General features: G+C 44.2%; 1 protein-coding gene across 1 annotated transcript; it reads left to right on the plus strand.

Moving 5' to 3' along the window:
* Window positions 1-2,227: 2,227 nt before the first annotated feature.
* On the plus strand, window positions 2,228-21,318 carry SAXO1 (stabilizer of axonemal microtubules 1). The gene is made up of 3 exons (XM_033123784.1): window positions 2,228-2,265; window positions 11,162-11,364; window positions 20,315-21,318. The coding sequence occupies exons 1-3, from the start codon at window positions 2,243-2,245 to the stop codon at window positions 21,316-21,318; spliced, it is 1,230 nt and encodes a 409-aa protein (XP_032979675.1). The 5' UTR covers window positions 2,228-2,242.
* The last annotated feature ends 4,028 nt before the right edge of the window (window positions 21,319-25,346 follow it).

Genomic DNA, 25,346 nt, shown 5'->3' on the forward strand with positions numbered 1-25,346 from the left:
AAGAGGAACAGGACTTTATTGGGGAACAATGTGTACTTCCAGGACTTTTTTCCAAGTCAAGTTGCTGTCCTTTCAATCTTAGTTGTGGAGGGTGCCGTTCAGCTTCAAGTTGTTGTCCTTTCAGTCTTAGTTGTGGAGGGCACAGCTCAGCTCCAGGTCCAGTTGCAGTTGTTAGTTGCAGGGGGTGCAGCCCACCATCCCTTGCGGGAATCGAACCGGCAACCTTGTGGTTGAGAGGACGCGCTCCAACCAACTGAGCCATCCGGGAGCTCAGCGGCAGCTCAGCTCAAGGTGCCGTGTTCAATCTTAGTTGCAGGGGGCGCTGCCCACCATCCCTTTTGAGCCGGCAACCTTGTGGTTGAGAGCCCACTGGCCCATGTGGGAATGGAACCGGCAGCCTTCGGAGTTAGGAGCACGGAGCTCCAACAGCCTGAGCCACTGGGCTGGCCCCCTCGATAAATAGCCTTTTTATAATAACTAAAAGAAAAGTAAATGTGACAAGTTTATATCATCTTAAGACTTTTTCAAGGCACAAATCTACAAATGAGAGGAAAATAAATTGGGATATCTGTAAAAGTACTTGCTTATATGCAGTTCTATTCATATGAACAATACAGGTGTCGATCATTTCCTCTGGGGGTTGGAGAGTTGAAGAGGGTACAGTGATAACAGTGGTGGCAGCAACATTTACGTAGAGAGCTGAACTTACTAACAGGAGCAACGTACTAATTGTTGCCTGGAAAATAGTTTAGATTAGAGCAGTGGTGAGTTCTCTGTATGTCTGTTTCTCTCCTTTCTTTCTCTCCTCCCCTATGTGCTGCCCCAGAGTGCTGTGTATTTTAGTTTCTGTAATTCAAATCAGTTCAGCATTAAAAAAACTTGCAATAATCCTGTGCCATTCCTTGATATAATTAAGTTGTAAATCATTAATGAAGTTTTATCAGTATACTGGTGTCTGATGACTAGAATTGCCCCAACTTGTTTGTGAGGATTTTGTATATGGGCACACAAATAATTGATACACTTCTTAGTTTTTGGAGCTCAAATGGCTGCCCTTTGTCTAGCAGTAGGTAGAATAATAAGGTTCATTTTTTACTGTGCATATAAAATGGAAAAACTCACTATAAATTATAACTGCAAATTATTATTTATCACCTACTGTATAGTGAGGCATAGAGTTTATTTAACCACTCATTTATATGCTCAGTTATTTGTTCAATAAATGTGTGCCAAATGCCTACTGTGTGCCAGGGAGGATATAAAGTATTAGGGATATAGCAGTGAACAAGATAGAGAAGGTCCTGAGCTTGACAGAGGAGACAGGCAATAGACAAACATACAAATTACAGATAACAGTGAGTGATGAGAAAGGCATACACGGGGATAAGAGAACTATGAGAGGGAAGGGGTGATGGGGTGTATTTTAGGTTTGAAATGATCAGTAGAAGTCTTTCTAAGGAGGTAACAATTGAGGTAAGACTTGAAAGAATAAAGGAGCCAGACTTTCAAAGTGCAAATGGTTTCATGTAGTCAGTGACATTTAGTATACTCAGAACTGAGGTGGTTCCGCTATATGAGGCCACTTGTGTGCAAGGATGATGTTCGGACCCGGAAGCCAATGAGGGAAGACAGCATCCTGGCCCTAGAGCACGGCCTTGGAACACCCTGTCATGTATTAAGCCCTTATTTTCTGGGTGATTGGGAGGCTTGGGGAGGCCTCAGGGAGAGGGTCTGGGGCAGCTGGGTTGTCACTCAGAGGGCTTGTTGGCCACAACCATTTACCCATTATGAGGGAAGTGTTTCAACAAGCAGCATGGCAAGTGTAACGGCTGAACATCAGCCATGCTTGTGTGTAATTCTATGATCCAAGGGATTTTGGCAATTAACCAATAGCAGTTCTAGCTCATGTAAACAATTCTGGCCACTTCGCATAGTTTGGTAGAGAAAAGGAAGAGTAAAATTCCTGTTTTCAATGCCCACAGTCATGATTTTATAGTGTGGGTCACATTTTGAGGAAGTAACATTATCAAACTGGATGTCTTCTTCACAAGAAGGTAACCAACCCAAGCTCATGTGTTTTTATAGGCGGCATCACTGTCCATATCTCCCGACGAAGATTTACGATAAAACAGAGAAACCATGTCTTCTCTCCGAATACACCGAGAACTACCCTCTCTATCACTCTTACCTGCCCAGAGAGTCCTTCAAGCCCAAGCTGGAGTACCAGAAAGGGTCCATCCCAATGGAAGTCCTGACCACATCAAGGTGAGGGCAATAGTATGAATATATGAACGTATAACACTCATGGAATAATGTACAGTAATAATGTACAGTGTTAACGTAATAATGTGCAATATCAACATATGCTATTAATGCCTTAATGTTAATTTGCTATATCGCTGAAAGAAAATCTTGCATTTATCAACCTGTTTGGTTTTTCACAATCTCTTTTCAATGAAAAGGATTTTTTGTGTGGTGGGTGGGGAGTGGGAGAGGGGCGGGGCTAAACTGATCTACATAAGAAGAGTTGGCGGTTAAGTAAGGAAGGGATGGAAAGGGGGCTGCTGTTGAAAAAGGAGGTTTGGGCTTTGGCACCTAAGCTCCAGATCAGCTGGAGTGGTGGTCGTGACGTTGGCAGTGGTGAAAGAGAACTTGATCATAGAGAAAGAGTGAGTTGTTTTGAAATTATGCTGTAGAGTTTGAATTGGGATCCCCTTCAAGAATGGGAACAAAGAACATTTCCTTATAAATTTCTCTTGCCTTATAAACTCTGATTCTTTAGATCCAGTTCTGGCTTAGTATATTTGGTTTGCAGAGGTATCTGTATTAAGGGGGTCAGGGGAAATGATCAATTTGAGGATTGTTCTACATGTTGCAAGACTCCAACAGAATCTGCCATTGACAACTCAGTGATCACCAGGTGGTGACCTGTGACTGGTGACCCAGTGCAGTAGAAACATCTTTGAGTGCAGTTGGGCAGTGTTTCAGATTATAGAGTTTAGTTCCCAGATGAGACCTGACACATCTTTGCCTCTGACATTCCTCATCCCTACAGGGCAGGATTGCTGTGAGGTGGAGATGAAATTGTTCCAGCATAGTACCTGCACACTACAGGTTCTCAAGACCTGGTCAGTTTTCTTGCTGTTGCTCCCTCTGTGCCTCATAATTTTGTGCTTTTCTACTAACGGTCCCAGGTGACCCAGGCTAAGCAGAACATCTCTAATATTCATTCTGCCCCCAAGTTACCCCCTGGTAACCTGGAAATATCCTGTGTTGAAATGGTGGGTTGGAGGCCTGAAGTGTTCCTGTAAAAAGCTGCTATCTCCTAGATCCAAAGGAAGAAGTCCATGTCTGGGCTATGGGGCAGAAAAGACACAAGAGGGGAGAAATGAAGTCAAGGGATTTCTGAGCTTGGTGGGAGCCATTGGATGGGGCAACTTGAAAATGGGAGAGAGTTGAGGGCCTTGTCTGATGCTTGACTTGAATCAGGTCACTTTTTTTTTTTTTTAAAGATTTTATTGGGGAAGGGGTATAGGACTTTATTGGGGAACAGTGTGTATTTCCAGGACTTTTTCCAAGTCAAGTTGTTGTCCTTTCAGTCTTAGTTGTGGAGGGCGCAGCTCAGCTCCAGGTCCAGTTGCCGTTGTTAATTGCAGGAGGCGCAGCCCACCATCCCTTGCAGGAGTTGAACAGCAACTTTGTGGTTGAGAGGACGTGCTCCAACCAACTGAGCCATCTGGGAGCTCAGTGGCAGCTCAGCTCAAGGTGCCGTGTTCAATCTTAGTTGCAGGGGGCGCTGCCCACCATCCCTTGCGGGAGTAGAGGAGTTGAACTGGCAACCTTGTGGTTGAGAGCCCACTGGCCCATGTGGGAATCGAACTGGCAGCCTTTGGAGTTAGGAGCACGGAGCTCCAATCACCTGAGCCATTGGGCTGGCCCTCAGGTCACTTTTATGCTAAGCAGTTCTCTTAAATGATTTGGTTTAAGCACAAGCTTTCTGGGTCCTGACTCATGAAAAAATTGTAATTTACGCAAACTTTTTTCCAACCTATGATTTATTGAACAACATGAACCTTAATGGTTGGGCTTCGTTTTACCAAGAAAAAAGCATTCTTAGTTTCTAAGAGCCCAAAGAACACAACAAGAGATGTAGACCCTTCCAGAGCATTGCTTTTCCTTTTAAGAAACCCTGGTCAACACTGATGAAAAGTCCTTGGCATATGCCTAAGAGACATGTAATTGGTACAAAAGGATAAGAGCTGTGTTGAGAAATGGCTTGCAACATCACATGCAGTCTCTAGATGTTGGTCTTCTCATCTCTTTATACCCAATTTGCAGGAAATGAAGAATGCCTTGTGAATATAAAGTAAGGTACAGTTTCAAATGTTATACTAGGGATCTATTTCCTGTCCTGGAAATACAGAAAAGCGTGTTTGAGGATTGGGTGTTGGGGAATGCTTTTTGTTTGTTGCTCCCATGCTTAGGAGAACGAGGATAAGCCCTCTCTCTGGGGCAGCAGCCCTGCTCCATCGCCTGGCTCTGAGCCCCCCAGAAGGAGCCCCACACGTGCCCTCCCACCTCTGCCTTCCAATGGTGCTTTGCAAATCACAAACTTCCCCTCTGACCTGTCCTAAATTATTCTTGCCTCATGTCACTTACAATAATAAACATATCACCCAGAAGGTCCCTCTGTCCCTGCCGGAGCCAGAGTAACAATATCATTCATGTCAAGATGTGGCCAAAGTGGAGGAATGCAGAAGCGGAAAGAATTTCCAAAACAAGTTGTTAATGACCATAGGGGTTTTAAAAAGAAAAAGTGGTGGGATCAAGGTTACCCATAGGAAGGAAAAAGAGCAGAGATACTTCTCTCCTCTCTTTTATTTCCTTCCCCACAAAGAGAACTAAGGGGGGAAATAATCAGAGATCATCTTTTCTCTCTTCTGTACCTCAGTTTCATCATTTTTCAGCTCTATGACTGCCATGCTGGGCACTAGTGTTTATAGACCAAGGACAACACTATGTCCCTATCAGGAGGAGTTTTTTTGGTTTTTTGTTTTTCTTTTTTCAGAGTTCCATTGAACTTTTATTGAAATAAATGAACAGAAATCAAGATTTTACCAACCATCTTTCCTGAACCTCATAAATTCCGCAGAGAGTCTGGTCCATATATGTGTACAAAATTATTCCCTATCAGGAAATGTAGAGAAGCTGTCCTCTGAGTATGCCAACCAGAGGCTTCTGGGGGAAGGGATGGGTCAGCCCTGTATCTACATACCCTGGTGTCTGCATGGATTGTCACTCCTCTTCCCATAAAACTCTTATTACCAGAATGTTCCACCCACTTCCCTATCGGAAGGTTGACCTGGCTTGATTTCTGAGATTGGACGTGGGGCTGCCACCTGCTGTACGATAAAGTCATGTGGCACAGGGCTTGGCCGGGTTTGGTGATTAAGCCCAGACACAAAAACCACCTGGTTTCTGGAAAGGTTATCATCCCAGCACGAGGCATGATTACAGCTGCACACAACTCTTACTGACTGTAAATCTTGGGGATTTACAGCAGGTGCCATAGGGGAATGATCGTGATTTCCAGCCCTTCTTAGTATGAAGCTATTTTTTTGCAGCCCTTGGTAATTCTTCTGCATAGGATCTGCCTTTTGTTCAGATAGACCCAAGATGAATTTATGAATAAGAAGTTTGTACTTCAAGCCTCATTTCCCCTTAGGCACATTACCCTGTAAAACACTTGGGTCCTATTTTGTGACATGATTTCTGTTAGCAAAGCCAGCTGCCAAAAGATGGGCAAAGAGGTGAGTCCAAGACTGTGTAAGACTTTTATTCTAAATGGAGTGGGACCATGGGTAGGGTGAACTGGAGATGGCACATGTCGGGGGGAAGATGGAATCAGGTTCAGACTTGATGGGTTTGGCTGAAGGGCAGAGGGCATGGAGTTGGCAGCATAGATGGCTTCACTTACTGACAAGACTTTTGGGTAAACTGAGAGTAAGACAGGGAAGAACTGAAAGAGAAAGAGCGTTTGGTAGCCTCTCCAAAAGCTAGGAAAGAAGCAAGGAAGTTGGTAGTAGGCGTGAGTCTCTCCCTATCCATCGAATGGTATACACTTTCTGTTCAAATACATACTTGGCTTCTCTACTCAGATATATCCCAGGGGTACACTTACTCCCCTCTGTGTACTGGGCCTGAGAATTAATGAAGACATGCAGAAATAGGTGTCAGCACTGGACTTGCCTGAGCAATTTCAGAGCCTTTCATGTTATGTGTCTTTGATTAAATTTGAGGCCAATTTGGCTATTATTTCTCCAAGTATTTACTTTTCCTGTCTCCATTCATTTTTTTCCCCTGGTCTTTTTTCTCTCTGTTTTTTGGATCGGATAGTTTCTATTCATCTATCTTCAAGTTTACTGAGTCTTTCTTCCATCTCCATTCTGATATTAAGGCCATCCAGTGAATGTTTTATTCAGAGACTGTATTTTTCAGTTTTAGAACATATATTTGGTTCTTTTTAATTTAGTTTTTATTTCTCTTCTGTGGTTTTCTTTTAATTCATCATGACCTGATTTTGCTTTTTGTAATTGAGCATAGTTAAAATAGCTGCTTTAATTCTAACATCTGGGTCTACTTGGGATTGGTATTTATGATTATCCTTTTTTTTGTTTCTTGAGTGTGTCACATGTGTCTGTATCCCAAATAATTTTGGATTGATTCTGTACATTGTTAATGTTATGTTGTGGAAACTGGATTTTTCTACATTCCTCTGAAGAGTGTTTTATTTTTTTTTTTCCTTTTAAGTGGATAGGAGGTAACTTGTTTGGACTGAAAATGCAAACTCTGTGTCTTGGGTGGCAGCTCAAATCTCAGTTCAGTTCTTTACCTTTAGCATGGTTACGTGATATCCACCTCATGCATGTGACATCAGCCTGAGACTTGGGGCCAGTTGATATATAGAACTTGAGGCTTCCTGTCTCTGGTTCTCTCCTTTTCAGAATTCCTTCTTCACTTTCTGACACCCGTGGTTGCCTCAAAACTTGGTCCTCTGGTTCTTTAGTCAAGAAAGATGCAAGTTGTTCTGTTCACATTTTAGCTGCCTTACCTAGCACAGACTGGAACCTGCCTTCAGACTGGAAGCTTTGAAACAAAATGGAGACTTATACAGAAACCTACCCAGTGCCATTCCCTTCTTCTACCTGTTGGCTCTCATCCAGAAGCTGCTTATCTTGGTTGCTCTTTAGTGCTCACAGGTAGTTGTTTTTATATTTTGTCCAGAGTTTATATGAAGTGGTGACAGATGTTAGCCTCAGCTTTAGTGGGGGTTGAGGAGATGAGCGAGTAGAGCAGGAGAGAGGTACTACGTAACCTGCATCATGGAGGCAGGTACTTAGAATCCTGTCTGTCACAATGAGGATGGGGAGGGCTCAGTCTGTCCTTATCAGGATCGGGGACATGAATCAAGCCCTTTGAATCAGCGTAGGGATCCTTCCCAGTGTGCTGGGATGGGCACCCCAACCTGCCTGCGATAACATAATGGTTTCCTTAGAGGGTGCCCTTTAAACTGGGGAAATTTTAGAATTATGTGTGGAAGTAACGAAGTGAAGTAAATTGACAAAGAGCCAAATTCCATAGAGGAGACTGAGAGAGAGGACAAGCCATAAGGAGTATCTCAGAAGTCAAGAGAGAGAGTATTTAAAAAATGAGTGAGAGGATGGATATTATTAAGATGATACAGACGGACCAGTGATTGGATTCGGAAACAAGGTGGTACTTTGCAGGCCTCGGCTGGAGCAAGGATGGAGTAGAATCAGATTTTGTGGGTGGAGCATGAATGAGAGGTGAGGAAGGCAAGTCTGTACCTGTAGACCAGAGAGGAATGGAGGAGAGTGGACTCCAGTAAGTGTTGGGTCATACATAGTTTTTTCCTTTAAAGTTGTGAAATATTGGAGCAGGTTTAAATACTGACAGAAAGAAGCCAGTAGGAGGAAAAGGTTAAACTACAGACCAGAAGATGGTCCATAGATGAGGTTCTTGAGAAAAAGGGAAGGGATTTAGGGTAGGAGTGAAGAGATTGGTTTTGGGCAACAGGAGGAACTCTTTTTAAAATGGATTCCATTTAATATGATTGATTAATTGGGCACATTAACAAATTCTGAAGTTTTCACAGATAAACATTAATAACAGGTTTTCAAGAAAGGATCCCGTGGCCCCTTTATTGCTGTGAAAATCTTCATTTCCTACTTCTAGGCTCCCAAAGCTAGTTCGCTGTTATGTTATTTCTTCTTTCCTTTTGTCAGACTTTTGTCAAACACCTTTCTTTAACTTTGCGTAATGATTGGAAGTCAAGTTGTTACGACTCTCCCAGCAGGGCCACTTGAACCTTTGCTTAACTCGGAGTTTAACTCTTGGCCTACCATACTATATAACTTTTATGGCTATGTGCCTAAAAGAAATTTCACATCTTTGACCAATTTTTTTTCTTGGTTCATAGTCACAATGGGCACAGGGACTAGGAAATGTAACACAGGAAGAGAGGGGAGTGTTTTTGAAATAAAAGCTACTAAATTTGAGCAATTTCTGGGAAGGGTAAAATAGACTTTTCTGTTACGTGAACTTAAGGGCCGTAAGATTATGTGAGATTGGGGACATGCAGTTACGTTGTGGTTAATGATAGGTTTCCGTGAATGTTCTCCACATAAAAACATAATGAGAAAACACATAAATTCTGATTAAATTCAACCTTAAGCCACAATACATATTTCTGGGTGGGGGGAGGTATTACATGAATTTAATTTCTCTTCAGAAATAGATCATTCCCCACCCCCCGCCTCCGAGATCGTTTTCCTTAGTTATGGCTGATTAGTATATTCAACGACAGATGTACTTTTACAAAGGAACTTCGATTTTTGTACTGGGGAAAGAGATTCGATTAACAATTTCTTTTCCTAAACATGGTAAGCAAGGATTTTGCTGCTTCAGCTTTTGTCTTTGAGTAACCAACTTCGGGATAGTCCATGAACTGGTGAGTTTGGTTGTGGGCATTTGTCTGCTCTTTTCCTGTAGAAACAGCAGTAGATGCGGCATTAAGCACACGTTAGTTGTCAGAGAGCTTGGCAGCCCTTGAAGGAAGGTTCTCACAGTGTCTCTGAAGGGAAGTTGGTTCCCTCAGTAGGAGAAGAGGACGTTATGGCCTGTCTGCAGGGTCCCAGAGCATGGCAGGCCCATGACTGGAAAGCATTCCTGGCTGCTCTGGGATTGAGAGGGTAGGGTAGGGGGTAGGGGGTGGGCAGCCTGGGCATTCAGCTTTTTTCCTTATCGCTTGCCTTTTTTGGGAGTGATGAGAGCTCATCTTCCCTTGGGAGCACTCCCCTGAGAACACAAAATTTCCAACAAAAGTCGATGGGTTTCAGACAGGGTTTTCTGGAAATTTGCATTCCTCTCTGTTGCCTAGGGCCTCCGTTCCTCATTTCCTGTTTCAATTGATTTAGTATTAAGCAGACACTGGCATGAGGTCTGCTAAGAAGGGTGGAAGTGTAGAAGTGACCCTTGGGTGGTTGTTTAGCCCACTTCCGCCATAAGCTCCGATTTATACATGGTTGGCTTCCAGAGGCCTCAGGTCACTCAGCTTCTTCTTGCTGTTTGCCAACATGGGACCCTTGGGAAGGCAGTCCAGGCTGAAGACCCTGTAACTGCTGCTGAGATATATTTTTAAAAAATACCCAGAAGGTGTTACTGGGAGTTCAACTGAAGCATCTCCTATTTCCTCCTTAGAGCCCTAGAGAGACTAATTCTCCTGCTTCCTAACTCCTTCCTCCCATCCTATCAAGCATTTTCAGGCCCTGGTTTACGCTTATTGACAACCATGTGCATAATTCATGCAAGACAGGTTACAGTGGAGCGTGTTACCTTTGCTAGTCAAGCATGGCTCAGTAATGCTGCTCCAGATTTCGGCCGGGAAGTAGGTTTTATTGGTGTTTGGGCCTGATGTTTTCCTGTCCGGAAACCTCCCCCTTCCCTTGGCGAGGCTGTTTTGGCAAGCACCATCAGGGAAAAGCTGCCTTCCCCTTGTCCAGTTTAATAAATGGGTTCAAGGCAAAAACAGGCTGTTGTGAAAAGCAGAAGCCCTTGGGGAGAAATGTTTGCTTAAGAGAGTTTGCATTGAGAAATGGTAAGCTGAGACTGCCGTGGTGGGCACTGCAAGCCCTGGTGTTGCCAGGGTGGTTCTGGGTGGTGGTGCAGTTAGTTTCTTGGCCTTTCTGTAATTGTGGGATGCTTTGGGAAGAAAGTGGTTCCTGTGCAGTGAAGACCATCATGCTTTTGCTTTTTCTATCCCATTGTTTTCATATTCCCTGAAATAATGGGGGCACTGATGCTGGATAGCAAAGAAATGAAAGTCGCAGTCTCAATTTATTGCACTGTTCTGCCCTTCTGGGTTATCCATAAAGTCAAGTAGAGCAAGGAGCTAAATATTATCAGGAGACGCTATTGGGAGCATACAGAAGAAGGTGGCGGTACCTGAAAAATAGAAGTTAGCTCCACAGTGAATGGGTTGGAGGGACGGATGGCAGAGAAGAGAGTCCTTCTCAGCGGTCCACTGTGGTTGGAGTGGAATGTGGGCCAGCGGGAGAGGTGGTAGATGTGGTTAGGTCATGAGGCAGGGGCACGTCCAGGAAAGCGTATAAACCATGCTAGAAAATTGGGCTGTATCAGGAAGAGTTTTAAGCTGGGGAGTGAAATGATCCAATTTTCAGTTCAGAGGGATTTTTCTGACTATACTAAGGGGATTGAAGTAGAACTGGCAGGAATGAAGCAGGAAACCCAGGTGGTCAGTTGTCACATGATCCAAGTGAGAAATGGTCAGGGTCTGAACCAAGGGAGAAAGACAGACTGATGAGGTGCAGGGGATCTCATTTGATAAGTGATTGTCTAGAGCTGAGGGGGTGGATCCAGGATGGCATCCAGGAGCCTGGCTTGGGTGAGAAGGGAATGGTGGTATCTTTCTCAAAAGCGGGAAACAGAGGAGGAAGAGCAGTTAGGGGGATAGAGTAGAAGATGACTTTGTAGCAAATGTTTATAGAATTGGGTTGAATAGAAACCATGGATCTTATTCTGAGCCAAGGGCCCCAATGGGATGTGCTTATTTTCTTCACAGGAGAGATTTTAGGCTTCACAAAGTGTTACCAGTGAAGAGCCACCAGCCCAACCAATTCGTCCCAAATGAAGAGAATATGGACCTGCTTACGACGTATAAACAAGATTACAACCCCTATTTTGTCTGTCGAGTGGACCCCATCAAACCACGGGACAGTAAACGTCCATGTGGTGACAAGATGGAGTGTCTGCCTACTTATAAAGGTGGGAGAGTGCTTGAGGGGCAGATCGAGGGAAGGGTAGGCTGAGCCTGTACGTAGGCCAGGAGATGTGTTGTACAATGCACTCTTAGCGCCAGGGTTGGGCAAACGACTTCCCATGAGCCAAATAGGGCCTGCAGCCCTTTTTTGTACACCTGGAGAACTAAAAATGGTTTCTAAATTTTGAATGATTGAAAAAAAATCAAAAGACTATTTTAGGACACGAGAAAATTATATAAAATTCGAGGTTCACTATTCATAAGTATGTTTTGTTGGAACAGAGACACACAGTGACGCATTATGTGGCTACTTTTGTACTACAGTAGCAAAGTTGAGTAGTTGTGACAGAGACGGTATGGCTTGCAAATATCTTAATATCTTCCCTTTTGTAGAATATTTGCCAATGCCTGCCTTAGCTTGCTGTTGAAATCCTACATTAGGAAAGCATTTCAACTGAGTGAGTGATTCATTCATTCATTAAAATGAATTCATAAAAATTTGTTATATGGAAACAACATACAGACAGAAAAATGTTCAGATGATAATTATATAAACCAATGAATTTTGACTAAACACATCCATGTAAACAACACCCAGATCAAGAAATATACTCCCATCCAGTCACCCTCCCCACCCAGGATAGAAACATTATGCTGACTTAATCCCATTATTTAGTTTTGCTAGTTTTGAACTTTATATAAATGGGATTGATTCATTCTAATTGACTATTTACTACATCCCAGGCATGGCATTAGGAACTGAAGGAAGTGTAGTGACCTGCTATGACTTTATAGTCTAGACGGAGAGACAGGACATGGAGTCATATGTGTAGGGCAAGCATGTAGCAGTCACTCTATAGGGCACAGGCCGCACACTGAGACCATGGGAATGGTGGCCAGGTTTATCAGGAACTCTTCGGGGGAGGCTTGGGAGATGTAGGAATCTTTCTGAACACTTCTAGGAGCTCTAAATCTGTCATTCTGGAAGATTCTGCATGTGGCCGAGCTTCTCTGCTTCTAGGGGCTGGGACTCAGGGCCAGACTGACGTGGGCCTCTTCAGCAATGTGGTCTCTGTTCTTCTGCTTCATTAGTGCTGCCCTCTTCCACTTCCGTAGTCACCTTCTGTCAAGCTACATTCTGGACGTTGTGATACCCTGAAATGATTTCCCCTTTGTGCACCCCAACATCCAGTCCTTCTGCTGGCTTTTCTATCCATTCCCTGGCTCATTAGGACCTCCAGTCCACTGATGCCTCACCTTCTCTGTCACCATCAGCCCCTCCCATGTCTGTCCGCCATGTGGCCTATTATAGGTTATATCATTGCAGCCTGTCTTTTTACTCTCTCTCACTTCTGTCCTTTTGTTGCTTCTTCCTAGCAAAGCCCTAATCCTGCCTTCTCTATGCCTACACCTGGGCATATACCTGAGCATATTTCTGGTCTGGTCAGCTCTCATCCATTTTCCGCAGAAAGGAACCAGGAGGTCTTTAAAAATGGCAATCTGATTTGACCTCTTCTCTGCTTAAAACTCCTTAATAATTATTATGGTTCTTAGGATAAAATCCCAAACCTTTACCAACTCCTCTGCTGCCTTGCAGATTCTATTGCCTCCTCCCAGTGCCCCTCTGCTCTTCCACAGGAACTTCTTTCTGTTCCTTTCCTTCATTTCTTTTCTGCCTCTGGGCATGTTGTACATGCTATTCCCTCTTTGTAGAGTCTTCCTCCCTTGCCCTGTCTAGCACTCGTCCTTCAGCGAGCAGCAGAAATATCACACCCTTTGAGACCTTTCCCAACCTTCCCCCATGCCTGACTAGACATATCCTGTTATGCTCTGTGAGTGCCTTGTACTTCCATTTTGTAATTCATTGGGTAATTTTCTTTTGTTTTGCTTAACATTTATCTCCTTGGTCAGACTGTAAGCTCCTAGAAAGCAGGGATCTCTCTTTCTCTTTGCCAGTTACCCCCAACAAGGCAGGCACTGTAGTAGATGCTTTATAAAGGAGTCAGTACAACCAGGTGGCACTCTTGCTTCCAAAGGGCTCATCTTCTCTTTTCGTCCAGTGTTTACAGGGAGGCAAGAAATGGGACAACATGGACACTGAGCAGGCAGGAAGCAGGTACAAGCTGGAGTGAGCGCTTCCCTCTGATGGAGGAGGAGGTAGGCACTTCCAGCTACAAACTCTCCTTTCCTCCACACACTCCTTATGGGCCTCTTGGATTTACGAATCCTGCCATAGATAGAGGCTCTTCAAAGCAACTCCATGCTTAGCTCAGTTCCCTTCCCTACCTCACCCTAGGTGCAAGGAGAGGTCTGGGAGTGAGAACTACTCTTTGCTTACCTTAGTAGTTGGCAAGGACATAGTAGCCCAATGTCATTATTTAAAGAAAAGTCCTCCCTGTTCCTCTCCGCAAAATGCTCCTCAAAATAAACACACAGAAAAAAACAATCTAATACTTATGCTTTAGTCTCTTCCACCTCCAGCTCTCCCATAATCCTCCTTTTCTCTAAACAAGTACATCTAAAATTGCCCTCTGTAAACCAGAGAAGAATATTCCACTACTAAAATGGAATCGTGGCTGACTTTTCTCTATTGATAAAGTTAAAATTGAGAAAAACCTATTTTCTTCTGCATTTTTCTTAAAATTCTGGCACCTGTTGTTCACTGCTTACATATTTATTCAGAATTAATGAACAAATACAAGTCAAGTATCAATAGGACTGCTCAGAACCAGGTATGCTTAGAGGGAGGGAGGGAGTCTGTTCTGGCTGGCGACATGCACACTTGGGCTTGATTTCATAGTACTCTGAAATTCAGATTTAAAATCAAACAAATCAGTGTGTAGCCAAAGGAAACATATTTGTAGTTAGATTTGACCCATAGGTGCCAGTCTGCAACCTATGTGTCTTAATAGTTTCTTTTTGAGTAAGGCCTACTTACCATATTCTATTAATTTAAATGACTTATTTGTTCCATTACAAATATATCCCTGTGACATGTAATGGCTTCTAAAGCTGGGCCTTGAATGCCCAACACATGTATCCCCAGCATTTCGCACAGGGGATGAAATGACAAAGGTGTGTTTAATGAGGAAATATATAGATGAATGGTTCTGGACCATTGTTTACAAGGACTCTAGGTGACACGGTTTGGCATTAGATTTACACAAATCCCCAGCCAGCCTATTGTTCTGGGTACTGGCCAAGAGCAGGAGTGAAGCTTGGGGAAGCCCCAGGACATTTATTCTGCCCTTAGGTCAGTCCTGCAGAACCTCGGGCATGGGTGAGGGGCCACACCCTTGCCTTATCTCTGGGAGTATCATCTTTCAATCACTTATTTGTTTCTTGTGGAAATTTTTGCTGCTTTAGTAAGTCTTTTCCACAGCAACCTTCATGGTTTTATGGCCATACGTTGATTTTCTTTCCAAAGGAAAAGAAAAACAACAACAAAGACGAAGCTCATTAAATATGTGTATTTCAAAGGGTGCCATCTATGTTATGTCTACGTGCTATACTTACTATGGTTCTACAGGAAAAATATTCAAACTTTTCCCTTTCTACTCTTATGGCCAGCACCTCTACTAGCGTCCAGGAAACCACCAGTAAAATATGCTCCAGCAGCATTTGGTTGTAATTTTGACATTTTCAAAACACTGTGCAATTGGAAAGATTGAGAGTGTAATTACTTGATGCTCAGCTTTAGGTTTAGCTAAGTTTTTTAAAAAGACATGTTATTGAATGGAATCCCTTTTAAAGAGGTTCTTGCCAATTACCCATATGACACCCTGGCCTTGACGGGCTTTACTGATGGCTTTTCATGCTTGTGAATAGTTTGTCATGTGGAATTCTGAGGTTTTCAGGGTCTTGTGGAGGTTTTTCTGTAATATATGCTGGGTGGAGGAAGTCAGAAGTTTGGATAATAATGTGGTTTCAACTGTATTGTTGGGTATCAGAAATCACATGAGGCCTAGGAACCTGTTTTCATAACACTTCATCCATCACAGAAGAGGGCCAGAAAAGCCCTGTCCTACCCGCCCCCACGGACCTTCAGGCAGTGTGTAGGCATCTACAGGTAGATGCCCCCATTGCAGGGAGGCCTGAAGCCTGACGGGAAAACATGTGGTTTATATTCAGCAAGATGGTTCCCTCTCAGGCCCCTAATGCTTTCAAGATGCTGATAGAGCCATTAATGGCTCTTGGAGAAAGATTAGATTTTCAATTAAAATGAAGCCAATTTAAAATAAATAATTGGTAGTATTAACCTAAAATAAACTTGAGTGTGCCTGGGGGTGGGGATGTCAAGACTTCCAGAATGGTGGCGTGAGGAGCTTGGCAAATCCTCTGCCTGAAAAGCAACAATAAAACTGGACAAAACAGTAGAAATCAACCATTGCAGGGCTCAGGAAATGAAAGGCATACAACAAATTGAGAAGCATTTATTTAAGACAAACTACTAAAGCATGGTTATGAATAGTGGGAGTTTGTGGTGTTTTATCCTAGGGTTTCCATCACCCCTCACACCCCCATCCCCGGTTCCATCTGGGCAGGTTAGGTTGTGAAAACCAGCAGCTCTGCTGCCAGAGGGGGCTGAGTTGATTCAGAGTGGAGTGCCTACCTAGGGGGTTCAATAAAACCAACAACAAACTCAATGGCAAAAAATTAGGGAAGACAACTTTTGCAGCTAGCATGAGGTTGCAGTACTAGTTGGGGCAAGCAGCAGACCAGTCAGAAATTTAACAAGGAGATCCAGAAAATAAGAAAGACATAGTGGCTCTTGATAACTCATACATATTTCTGGTGGTCTGGAAGACTGTGCATATGGGCAAGGGCAGTGTACAAGCTGAAGGGAGATCAGAGACAAGGCCGAGTTATCTATTCATCTTCCTTGGCTGAATATCATGCCTAGTGCAGGTGCAGAGGAGACATGAGAAAGCCCAGCAGAAAATAAAAGCTGGGCAGACTTGTAAAGTGCCTGATCTTTGACGATTACCCAACACACACACATATCCATTAGCAAAGGGTAAAAGCCTTATTGGTTTAAGGTACTTAAGCATAACTTATGATCAATCATTGACTGATTACTAAACTATGCTGATGCAGGGTGACTCTTAGGAATCTAGGCTTAATAATAAAAACCATTAACAAAACAAGCTGACCTGAAATATCAGTGGCCACACACTGCAGGGGAGATAAAATTCTATAGAATTAGTGCAGGCATGTCACTAGAAAAACAACAATAACAGCTCCCTGTGTGTCTCTTTCCTCGGCTTCATCTAATCTGCTGTTGATTCCCTCTAGTTTATTCTTTATTTCAGTCATTGTATTCTTCATTTTTGTTTCTTTTTTATTGTTTCTATCTCTTTGTTGAATTTCTCACTAAGTTTATCTATTTTTCCCTTAGGTTGATTGAACATCCTTATAACCGATATGTCAAACTCTGTATCTGCTACTGTGTTTCCCTGAAAATAAGACCTCGCTGGACAATCAGCTCTAATGCGTCTTTTGGAGTAAAAATTAATATAAGACCTGGTCTTATTTTACTATAATACTGGGTATAATATAATATACCCAGTATATTATAATATAGTATAGTATAATATAGTATAGTATAGTATAGTATAATATAATACTGGGTCTTATATTAATTTTTGCTCCAAAAGACGCATTAGAGCTGGTTGTCCGGCTAAGTCTTATTTTGGGGGAAACATGGTAGATTGCTTGTCTCCATTTCATTTAGTTCTGTTTATGGAGTTTTGTCATGTTCTTTCATTTGGGACATGTTTGTTTCCTCATTTTGGCTGACTCCCTATGTTTGTTTCTATGTATTGGGTAGATCTGCTACATCTCTTGGTCTTGGCAGAGTGACCTTATGTAGTAGGTGTCCTGCGAGGCCCAGTGTGCATTCTCCCTATTCACCTGAGATGGGTGTTCCAGGGGTGTCCCTTGTGTGGGTTGTGTGTGCCCTCCTATTGTATTTGAGCCTTGATTGCTGTTGGCACATCAATGAGTGGGATTGACCCTCAGGCTGACGGGCTGGGAGGGATGCTTGAGACTACAGTGGGCAAGCTGTTGTGCAGGGGCTGATTCCAGGGAGCGGGAGTTGATTTAGTGGGGCTGTGGTACCAGACTAGTCTGTCCTTTGGGTGTGTCATTTGTGGAGTAGGTTGGGTGGTCCTCTGGTGTGGTCTGAAGTCGGCCACTGGGTGTGTTGGTCCTGGAGCCTCTTAAGAGGGGCTCTGGTTCATACCAAGTTCAGCTGTCATTTGTGCTTAGCTTGGTGTCCCCTGATAGGAGCTACAAAGTGATCTGTGGTTTGGAGCTTCTTGTGCTGGGCTTGAAGGCTCTTGTGAGAGGTTATGTTGTGAACTGAGGCCAGCTGCCACTAGTGCTGAGCTTGGGACCCTTTGGTGCATACCACAATGTGAGCTGAGACCAGTTGCCACTTGTGCCAGACTTTTGGATGCTTAGTTGAAGCTATGTTCCAAGCCAATACTGGCTGCAGCTTATGCCAGACTTGGGGCTATCTGATGGAAGTTACAATCCAAATTGAGACGGTTGCCACTTATGCTGGGTTTGGGGCTGCTTGGCAAAAGTTACAGGGCACACGGAGGTAATCTGCTGCTTGTTTGGGGTTTGTGGGCCTTTGAGAGATTTTAGAAAAGTGTGAAGCATGAACCAAGGCAGGCCACTTATGTGGAAAGCCTCTGGAAGAGGTTTAGCAGGCACATGAGTGTGGTGGGGTCTCAGGGAATCCCTGGGGTGGAGTGAACAGTGTTAGCTCGGTTGATGGAGAGCTCAGATTTGGCACCGTCCCACACCTGCTGGGTGGGTGGGATGAGTGCTCAACAAAGGAATAATAGCACCTTCAAGCACTTCCGTCCCTGGAGAGAGCTGTCCTGACCCCTGCCTCCCAGCTCTTGCCCTGAAGTTAGGCAATTCAGTTCTTCCCCAAAGGTCCCTGGCACTTTTCGTGCTGCTGCCCCTGAGCTGGAGCCAAGAGTGTATAAGTTTGTGATCCAGTGATTCTGTGCTCAGTCCTTCAACAGGAACACCTGGGACTCCAGCAGCCCTATGTCTCACTCCGATGCTGCTTTTTCACAGCTAGATGTTATGGGGACTTCTCTCGCTGGCACTGGAGCCTCAGGCTGGGTAGCCTGTGTGGGGTTAGGAGACCTTACTCTTAAGGAGAGAACTTCATGGCAGAGATACAACTCCTGTTTCTTAACCACCAAATGTGGGTGTGGGACCAGCCCATTCTGCATCTCCACCCCTTCTACCAGTCTCCTTATGGCTTCTTTATATCCTGAGTTATAGGACTTTTGTTCAGCTAGTCTTCAGGTGGATCTCAATGAAGATTCTATAATTTATTTGTAATTTTGATTGGTTGTGGGAGGCGGTGAGCACAGTGTTTACTGAGCCATCTTGACCAGAAGTCCCATATTGGCTACTTTAGATCTGGTTATTGACAGGCTCAATGGAAGCAATGTAGGACTGGATTTGAGTCAACTATTATGGAAAGAATGGCAGCAGTGTGGAGGTGTTTGAATGGCATTGTTTTCTGTCCCACTTTTCTCACCTGGATTTCCAGTCTCAACGCTGCCTTGTGTGTTGAAGATACTTTAAAAGCCCCTGTAGTGCTGTCTGAGGACAACACTTGCTCCTCAAGATGCATGGGGACCATCTCTAGGGAAGATTTCCTTTGGTGCAGACCTCCTGCTATCTTGGCTATTCCAGTCCCACAGCAGAGGTTCCTCTTAGACATACATCTGCTAGATACAGCTGCCAATCCTTTCATTGTTTAAACATTTTGAAATTCTTCTCCTCCTCCTGAAAATCTTCCCTGATTATTTGTTAGTAGTTTTTTTCTTTTACTTTAACCTTCACTCTATTTAGAAATACAGCATTCCTAACAGTGATGTAGGCTGTCAGAAGAGCATAGTTTTGGAGTCAACTATGTGGTTTAAATTCCAACTTTTAACTCCCAAGCAATGTGACTTTTGGGCAAGTATGTTAGTCTCTCTGAATTTTGGTTTTGGAAATCTGTAAAATGGAGACAGTCATACCTGTTGCAAAGGGTTATTGTGAAGATGAAACAATATCAGGTATGGAAAGCCCTGAGCTCAATTGACTAGGACATAGTCAGCATTCCTTAATTGTCAGAACCAGCTAGTGGAGTGGTTCACAGCATGGATTCTGGATCTGGATTTGCATCCATGCTTTCTACTTCTAGCCATGTGACCTTGAGCAATTTCCTTAATTTTTCTGTGCCTCTGTTTCTGCATCTGTAAAATGGGCATATCGATGGTCCCTACCTCATTAAGGCTGTCTGAAGATTTAAAAGGTTAACATAGAAAGTACTTCCTATCACATAATAACTCTATACAAGAGGTTGCTGCTATTCTCTCACCAGCCAATACAATGCCCTTATTCCCTTGGAGCAACATATTTGGTTTATGTGGATTAGATATATGGGTTTTAGGGACACAGTAGTTACCCCATGGATACTAGGGAGGCCTGGTTTATCTGGCTGGCAGTCCACTAGTGGTGGGTTGTGAATCCCGTCTCAAAGCACCACATGCATCTTCCCAGTCACTCTGTATTGATTCAGAGAGGGTTCCGTCCCCATAGAGGAATGGGACTGTTCTGGATTAGGGTAAGCGAGTGGTTGGAATCGATTTCTTGGATCTTCCATGGCTGTGGACCCTCTAAAATCTCTTTGTGCAGCATTGTAGAGTGTGATGAGACTCCTATAAATTGTCTCCACAGTAACTTTTAAATACCATAAAGTTGAAACGTCAAGCCCTTGGTTGAAGTGGTGGCAGGAGATCCACTCTATTCCTCCTTTGTCTCAAGGAACATCTTGCTGGAGATTAGCTTATGGCTTTGGAGGCCCCTTGGAATGCATGCAGGCTGAGTGAATTGATTTATGAGTAATTACCACTTCTGCTTTATTTTCAGCTGATTATTTACCCTGGAACCAACCAAAACGAGAGCTACTTCGTCCGGAACACCACTACCGGCCAGCATCAACCAAGTTTGATAGTAGAACCACACACCAGGATGAGTACTCCATAAAGGGCCTAGTGAACACCGTGAGTTGTAAGCCTCCGGCCCTGCCCAAGCTCTGTAACATCCCCCTGGAGGACGTGACCAACTACAAGCTGAGCTACGTGGCCCACCCTCTGGAGAAGCGCTTTGTGCATGAGATGGAGAAGTTCAGACCCTGTGAAATCCCCTTTGACAGCCTCACCACCCACAAACAGTTCTACCGGGGTCTGATGGGAGAACGAGCCAAGAGCTTGAAACCTCCAGCTGGGCCCCGTGGGCTGGACACACCTTTCTCTAACACCACTGAGTTTCGAGATAAGTACCAAGCTTGGCCAACACCCCAGATGTTCTCCAAAGCTCCTGTCCCCTATCTCCCTCCTGAAGAAAAGATGGACTTTCTGACAACAGTGCAGGCCGATTACACATACTCTAAGGGTGCCCCCGCTCAGTCCTGCCGACCTGTGCTCTGTGTCAAGAAGGGCGGGCACTTTGAAAGCTCCACCACCACCAAGGACGACTACAAGCAGTGGGCCAGCAGGCGCATGGAGCCAGTCAAGCCCGTTCCCCAGCTGAACCTTCCCACCGAGCCCTTGGACTGTCTGACCACCACGCGGGCCCACTATGTGCCCCACCCACCCATCAGTACCAAAAGCTGTAAGCCCCCCATGTCTGTGCCCCGAGGAAATATCCCGGTGGAAAGCCAGACCACGTATGCTGTCAGCTTTACTCCCAAGGAGATGGCTAGGTGCCTGGCTTCATACCCTGAGCCCCCTGGCTACATCTTTGAAGAAACAGATGCTTCGGGGCACAGACTATATAAGCCGATTTCCCAGACAGGCTCTCGGCAAAACAGCCCTCCCTCTGTAGGTGATTCAGAAAACCCCAACCAGCAGCAATTGGCAGTGTCAGCCTGATTTAAAAAAAAAAAAAAAAATTATTTAGAAATTGCACAATACTTTTAAAAGCAGATGATTGAAAGTTATTCATTGGACCAAAAAGAATTCCCCAAAATGAAAAGAAAAAAAATCTCCAGCATTTCCAGGACACTTGAATAAAATGAGAATCACTTGACTCAAGGAAAATGACATTTAGTCACTGGCTAATTACTCCCCTTAACCCTCCCTCTGCTGTCTTCCTCTTTTGGGTCCCTTACCTTGTGCCCATGGAATCAAAACTGGTCTCTATGAGGTTGTCTCCGAAACAGATGCATTTTATTGATCTAATTATTCTCTGAATTGACATTATGATTAGCCCTTGCCTAGTATGAAGTGCCAAAGAATAAACTTTATTTTGGGGGGATTTGAATCTGCAGGTCTGTGTGTTCACCCCCACACACTGTCTATGCAGAGAGCAGGCTGTATTTCTGGGGACCTTTGGGGAGACTTCAGATTAAAACCCCCATTTCTTATGCCCAATCTTGAGTCTTGTTTTGGGTTCTTTCTGCCTAGGGAGGCCTTACAAGTCATCTCTCTACCTCGTCACATCATGACAAGAACAGTGCTGTCTGTTGGGGCATAGGTCTTTCCAATTACAGGAGATAGCAGTCCCATGGTGGCATGGACCTGCCAGACCTCTCTTATCCCTAAACCACTGCAGGCTGTGATTCCAGAGAGGAGGGGGAAAAAGAGACCCTGGCAAGCAGGCATTCAGCAGCTGGCCCCCGGGCTGTGCGCTCTTCTAAGTGCTCAGTGTCTGGAAAAAATGGCGCCATGCTAGACTGGTTCCTGGGAAGGCTGGACCTCCTTGTCCTAAAATGATAATTGTGACCAGATCTGTGACAAAGATGGACTTAATGGTGAACTGGACCTTGCCCTGGAGAAAAGGCTGGAGATTTCTCTTTTGGGTCTAAGGTTTCACCAAGTTTGATTCTAAGTAATTTGTAGATTACTGTGAATTGGGAAGAGTCAAAGAAGGACTTTGTGTGAGAGGGCCCACGCTGGGGTCTGATGGGCTCATGGTCTGGGTGAGTCTCTCACAGAGGGATACAGATGGATACCTGGGATACCCACCTCGCTTGAACCCACAGAATGTAAAATATATTCCATGATTTCAGAGAACTTGGGAACATGATAGAGGGAAGAGAAAATTTCAGCTCAAGTCTGGAGACTCGGGCTTCGGCTCAATGCCTGGTTCATGGGTGAGAAGCCTGCATCTCTTATCCAGGGCTCAGTCTTTCCACAGCTCTCACCTAGCCGGCCCAGACCGGATTCCCACCCCTGGTAGGCTCACCATGAGGTTAGTTTGTGTCACTGGGTGGGACCTATATCATGTAATCCTCTTTTTGGTTATTTGGGGTCTGGATACCTGCCATTATGGGATAGAGGGGCTCAGAGAGATTATGCACCTTGCTCAAAGCCACAGAACTTGGAGCACCAAGGTCAAGATCGAAACCTAGGTTTCTGATTCAAGATCCAGTGCTCTTCCCACAAACCAGGCACCTCCCATCTGCTGTGTCTCAGATCCTATGGCTCCATAAGCCAATCAAACTCCATTCTCTTGGTCTGAACTCCGTCTTGGAGTTCATTAATCTGAAGCAGGTCATTTAAGGAGGGTAGGTTTTATCATTTTGTTTCATCATTTTTTTTTACAAATCAAAGAAATACTGGCATTTGATTTGAAAAGCCAACTAATACTAAAATGCTTATAAAAATTCACCAATCTCTTATGCCCCAGCTCCTTGGCCTCTCTCATTATCACTTCCTCACAGAACAATGTAAAATTACTTGATCTGTTTCTGCTAATATGTTCCTTCACATTCCGAAATAATGTGCATATACTACTGTCCCTTAACTCACGGATTTAAGGGTTAATTAGAAATTTTAGTTCTCTTACACCCCCCCTTCCCTTTCCCTTCTTCTCAGAATAGTTACTATAGGACAAGCTTGGTTATATCAAGACTAATAAGCTTTTCTAATGTTTCTGATGAGTAGGAAGAGAAGAAACTGAAGAAAGATGGAGGACCTGCCTGGTTAAGGAGTGCTGAGCTCTCTCGCGGTGAGGAATGTCCTCTGAGCCCTTCCTTTGTGACATTTAGGGTCACCTCTATGGTGATCCCAGACTATATAAGCTACTCAGGGCATCCCTGCCCTGCCTACTTCTGGATTTAACAAGCCAGCTCTCTCTACAATACCTGTTCTTTTTTAGTGTCAAAAATTATTATTCTGAAAGTGGTTAACACAAGTGAAAAAATTAAGAAAATACAGAAACTATAAAGAAGGATACACGTAGCTATTATGGGGACTAGTGGAACACAGTGGTTAAGGGCATACAAGGAGAGTGTCCAGCAGACCTGGGCTTCCATCTTGGCTCTTGCTGCCCAGTAGCAGAGACCTTGGTCAAATTCTGTGGCAATACTGGCTGCTTGGTTTTGTTGTTTGGATTGAATGGTAGAATATATGGCAATCACTTAGCCCTGGCTCATGGTTAACTCTCATTAAATGTAGGTGAGGAGGAGGATGATGATGGTGATGAAGATGGTTGCTGAGTTCTGCCTGGTTGAGTCTACTTGTGATTTTATTGGTCAGTATTGACAAGCAAGCAGGTAAGGATGACTGCACGTGTTTCGTACTTTACAAAGTAAAATATTTACCTTTTTTCATAGACTTAACTTACTTTTCAGTTGTTCTGAGTCAGGGTTGCTAATTGCGCTCCCTGGAATTGTCATTTTTAGGAAGCAACGTGGGTCACGAGGAGGGAAAGAGAAGCTGAGGTGAGCAGGTGGGGCCTTGGTTCCCCTCCCCTGCTCTGTCATAGCAGCCGCTTATTAATCAGTTCTGAGCATTGGGCTTCCATACAGGTGTTTGTTGGGAAAGGTTCTAATTTATTAAAACGCAAGCACATGCTGCTTTAACACCCGATAGGATGCTGTTCAACAAACCTTGCTGATCGAAGGCTTCAGACACATTGTCTTCTTTTGAAAATAGGCACACATAATTTATATGATGTTTTTCACTTGGAGAACTAAGTGGGACCTTAATCGTCTACCACAGTCCAGGGTTCTCAAGGCTTTAGACATGTTATAACAGAAAATTTTTAAGAGACCAAAGATAGAACACAAAAGTTTTATGTCCAAGCAGGGAACCTGCTTCAGTGCAGAATTCAGTATGCTCTGGGGATGAGGTTCTGGAGAAGAAAACAGGTAAGGCTTTTAAAGCCCCCAAGTTCAGACTACCCTATCAGAGGAAAGCAGAGTCTCCAAGTGAGGCTGATGGGCTGGAGATGGTGGGTTTAGTTGGTGTGGAACCTTGGGTTGGTTGGACGTGTCTGCTGGCTTGGAATATGGTGCCCAGGGGTATCTTTTGGGATGAGGTCCCACTGACAATGACGGTGTCTCCCTGCCTATGCCATTCACAGGGCAGCCCCCGTGTCTGCAGAGTAGGTGGCCAGGGCAGGTCTGATCCCCTGGTTCACCTTACAGTGGGACCATCGGCATGGGTGAAGACCCTGGCATATCACTCTCATTTTTTGGTGATCAGGACCTCCTCTCTGTTTTGCCTCCCAATAAATACAGCACCAAGAGCAGCCTAAAGGACTCTCCCATCTGCTGTTTGTTGTATTTTCACAAGGGTCACCATCATTAAGAATGAACCCTTCTTTATTGTTTTGGCTCCAAGATCTTCTCCCAGGCAATGGCTGGAAGGGGGAAGGTGGGGCCCACTGTAAGGGATTCTTTTAGCAATGTGCAGCTTTAGCACCATTTGTCACTGCTTTCAGTGGTACTTGGTATTTCAACTCCTGAACCCCTGCCGAGTTCTGCCTTGCACACCTGCTCCCTATCAGCCCCAGCATTCTTACTGCATTTCTAGTCTAGGCTGTGGCTTCCCCTTCTACACTTGTCAGTCATCATTCCACTATCTTCCTCTGGTCTTCTTCAAATTTCTTGAAAACCCTTATGCATGGATAACCTTCATCCTATCTTCTACACCATGGCATTTTATAATTT

Source organism: Rhinolophus ferrumequinum, chromosome 12 (genome assembly GCF_004115265.2).
Source record: "Rhinolophus ferrumequinum isolate MPI-CBG mRhiFer1 chromosome 12, mRhiFer1_v1.p, whole genome shotgun sequence".
NCBI classification, from domain to species: domain Eukaryota; kingdom Metazoa; phylum Chordata; class Mammalia; order Chiroptera; family Rhinolophidae; genus Rhinolophus; species Rhinolophus ferrumequinum.

Bases quoted from the DNA above. Each gene is read 5' to 3' on its own strand.
- SAXO1 (XM_033123784.1), top strand. From the start codon at position 2,243: ATGGAAGTCCTGACCACATCAAG. The intron at 2,266-11,161 runs GTGAGGGCAATA...TTTTCTTCACAG, and splicing joins GAAGTCCTGACCACATCAAG to GAGAGATTTTAGGCTTCACA. The intron at 11,365-20,314 runs GTGGGAGAGTGC...CTTTATTTTCAG, and splicing joins GTGTCTGCCTACTTATAAAG to CTGATTATTTACCCTGGAAC.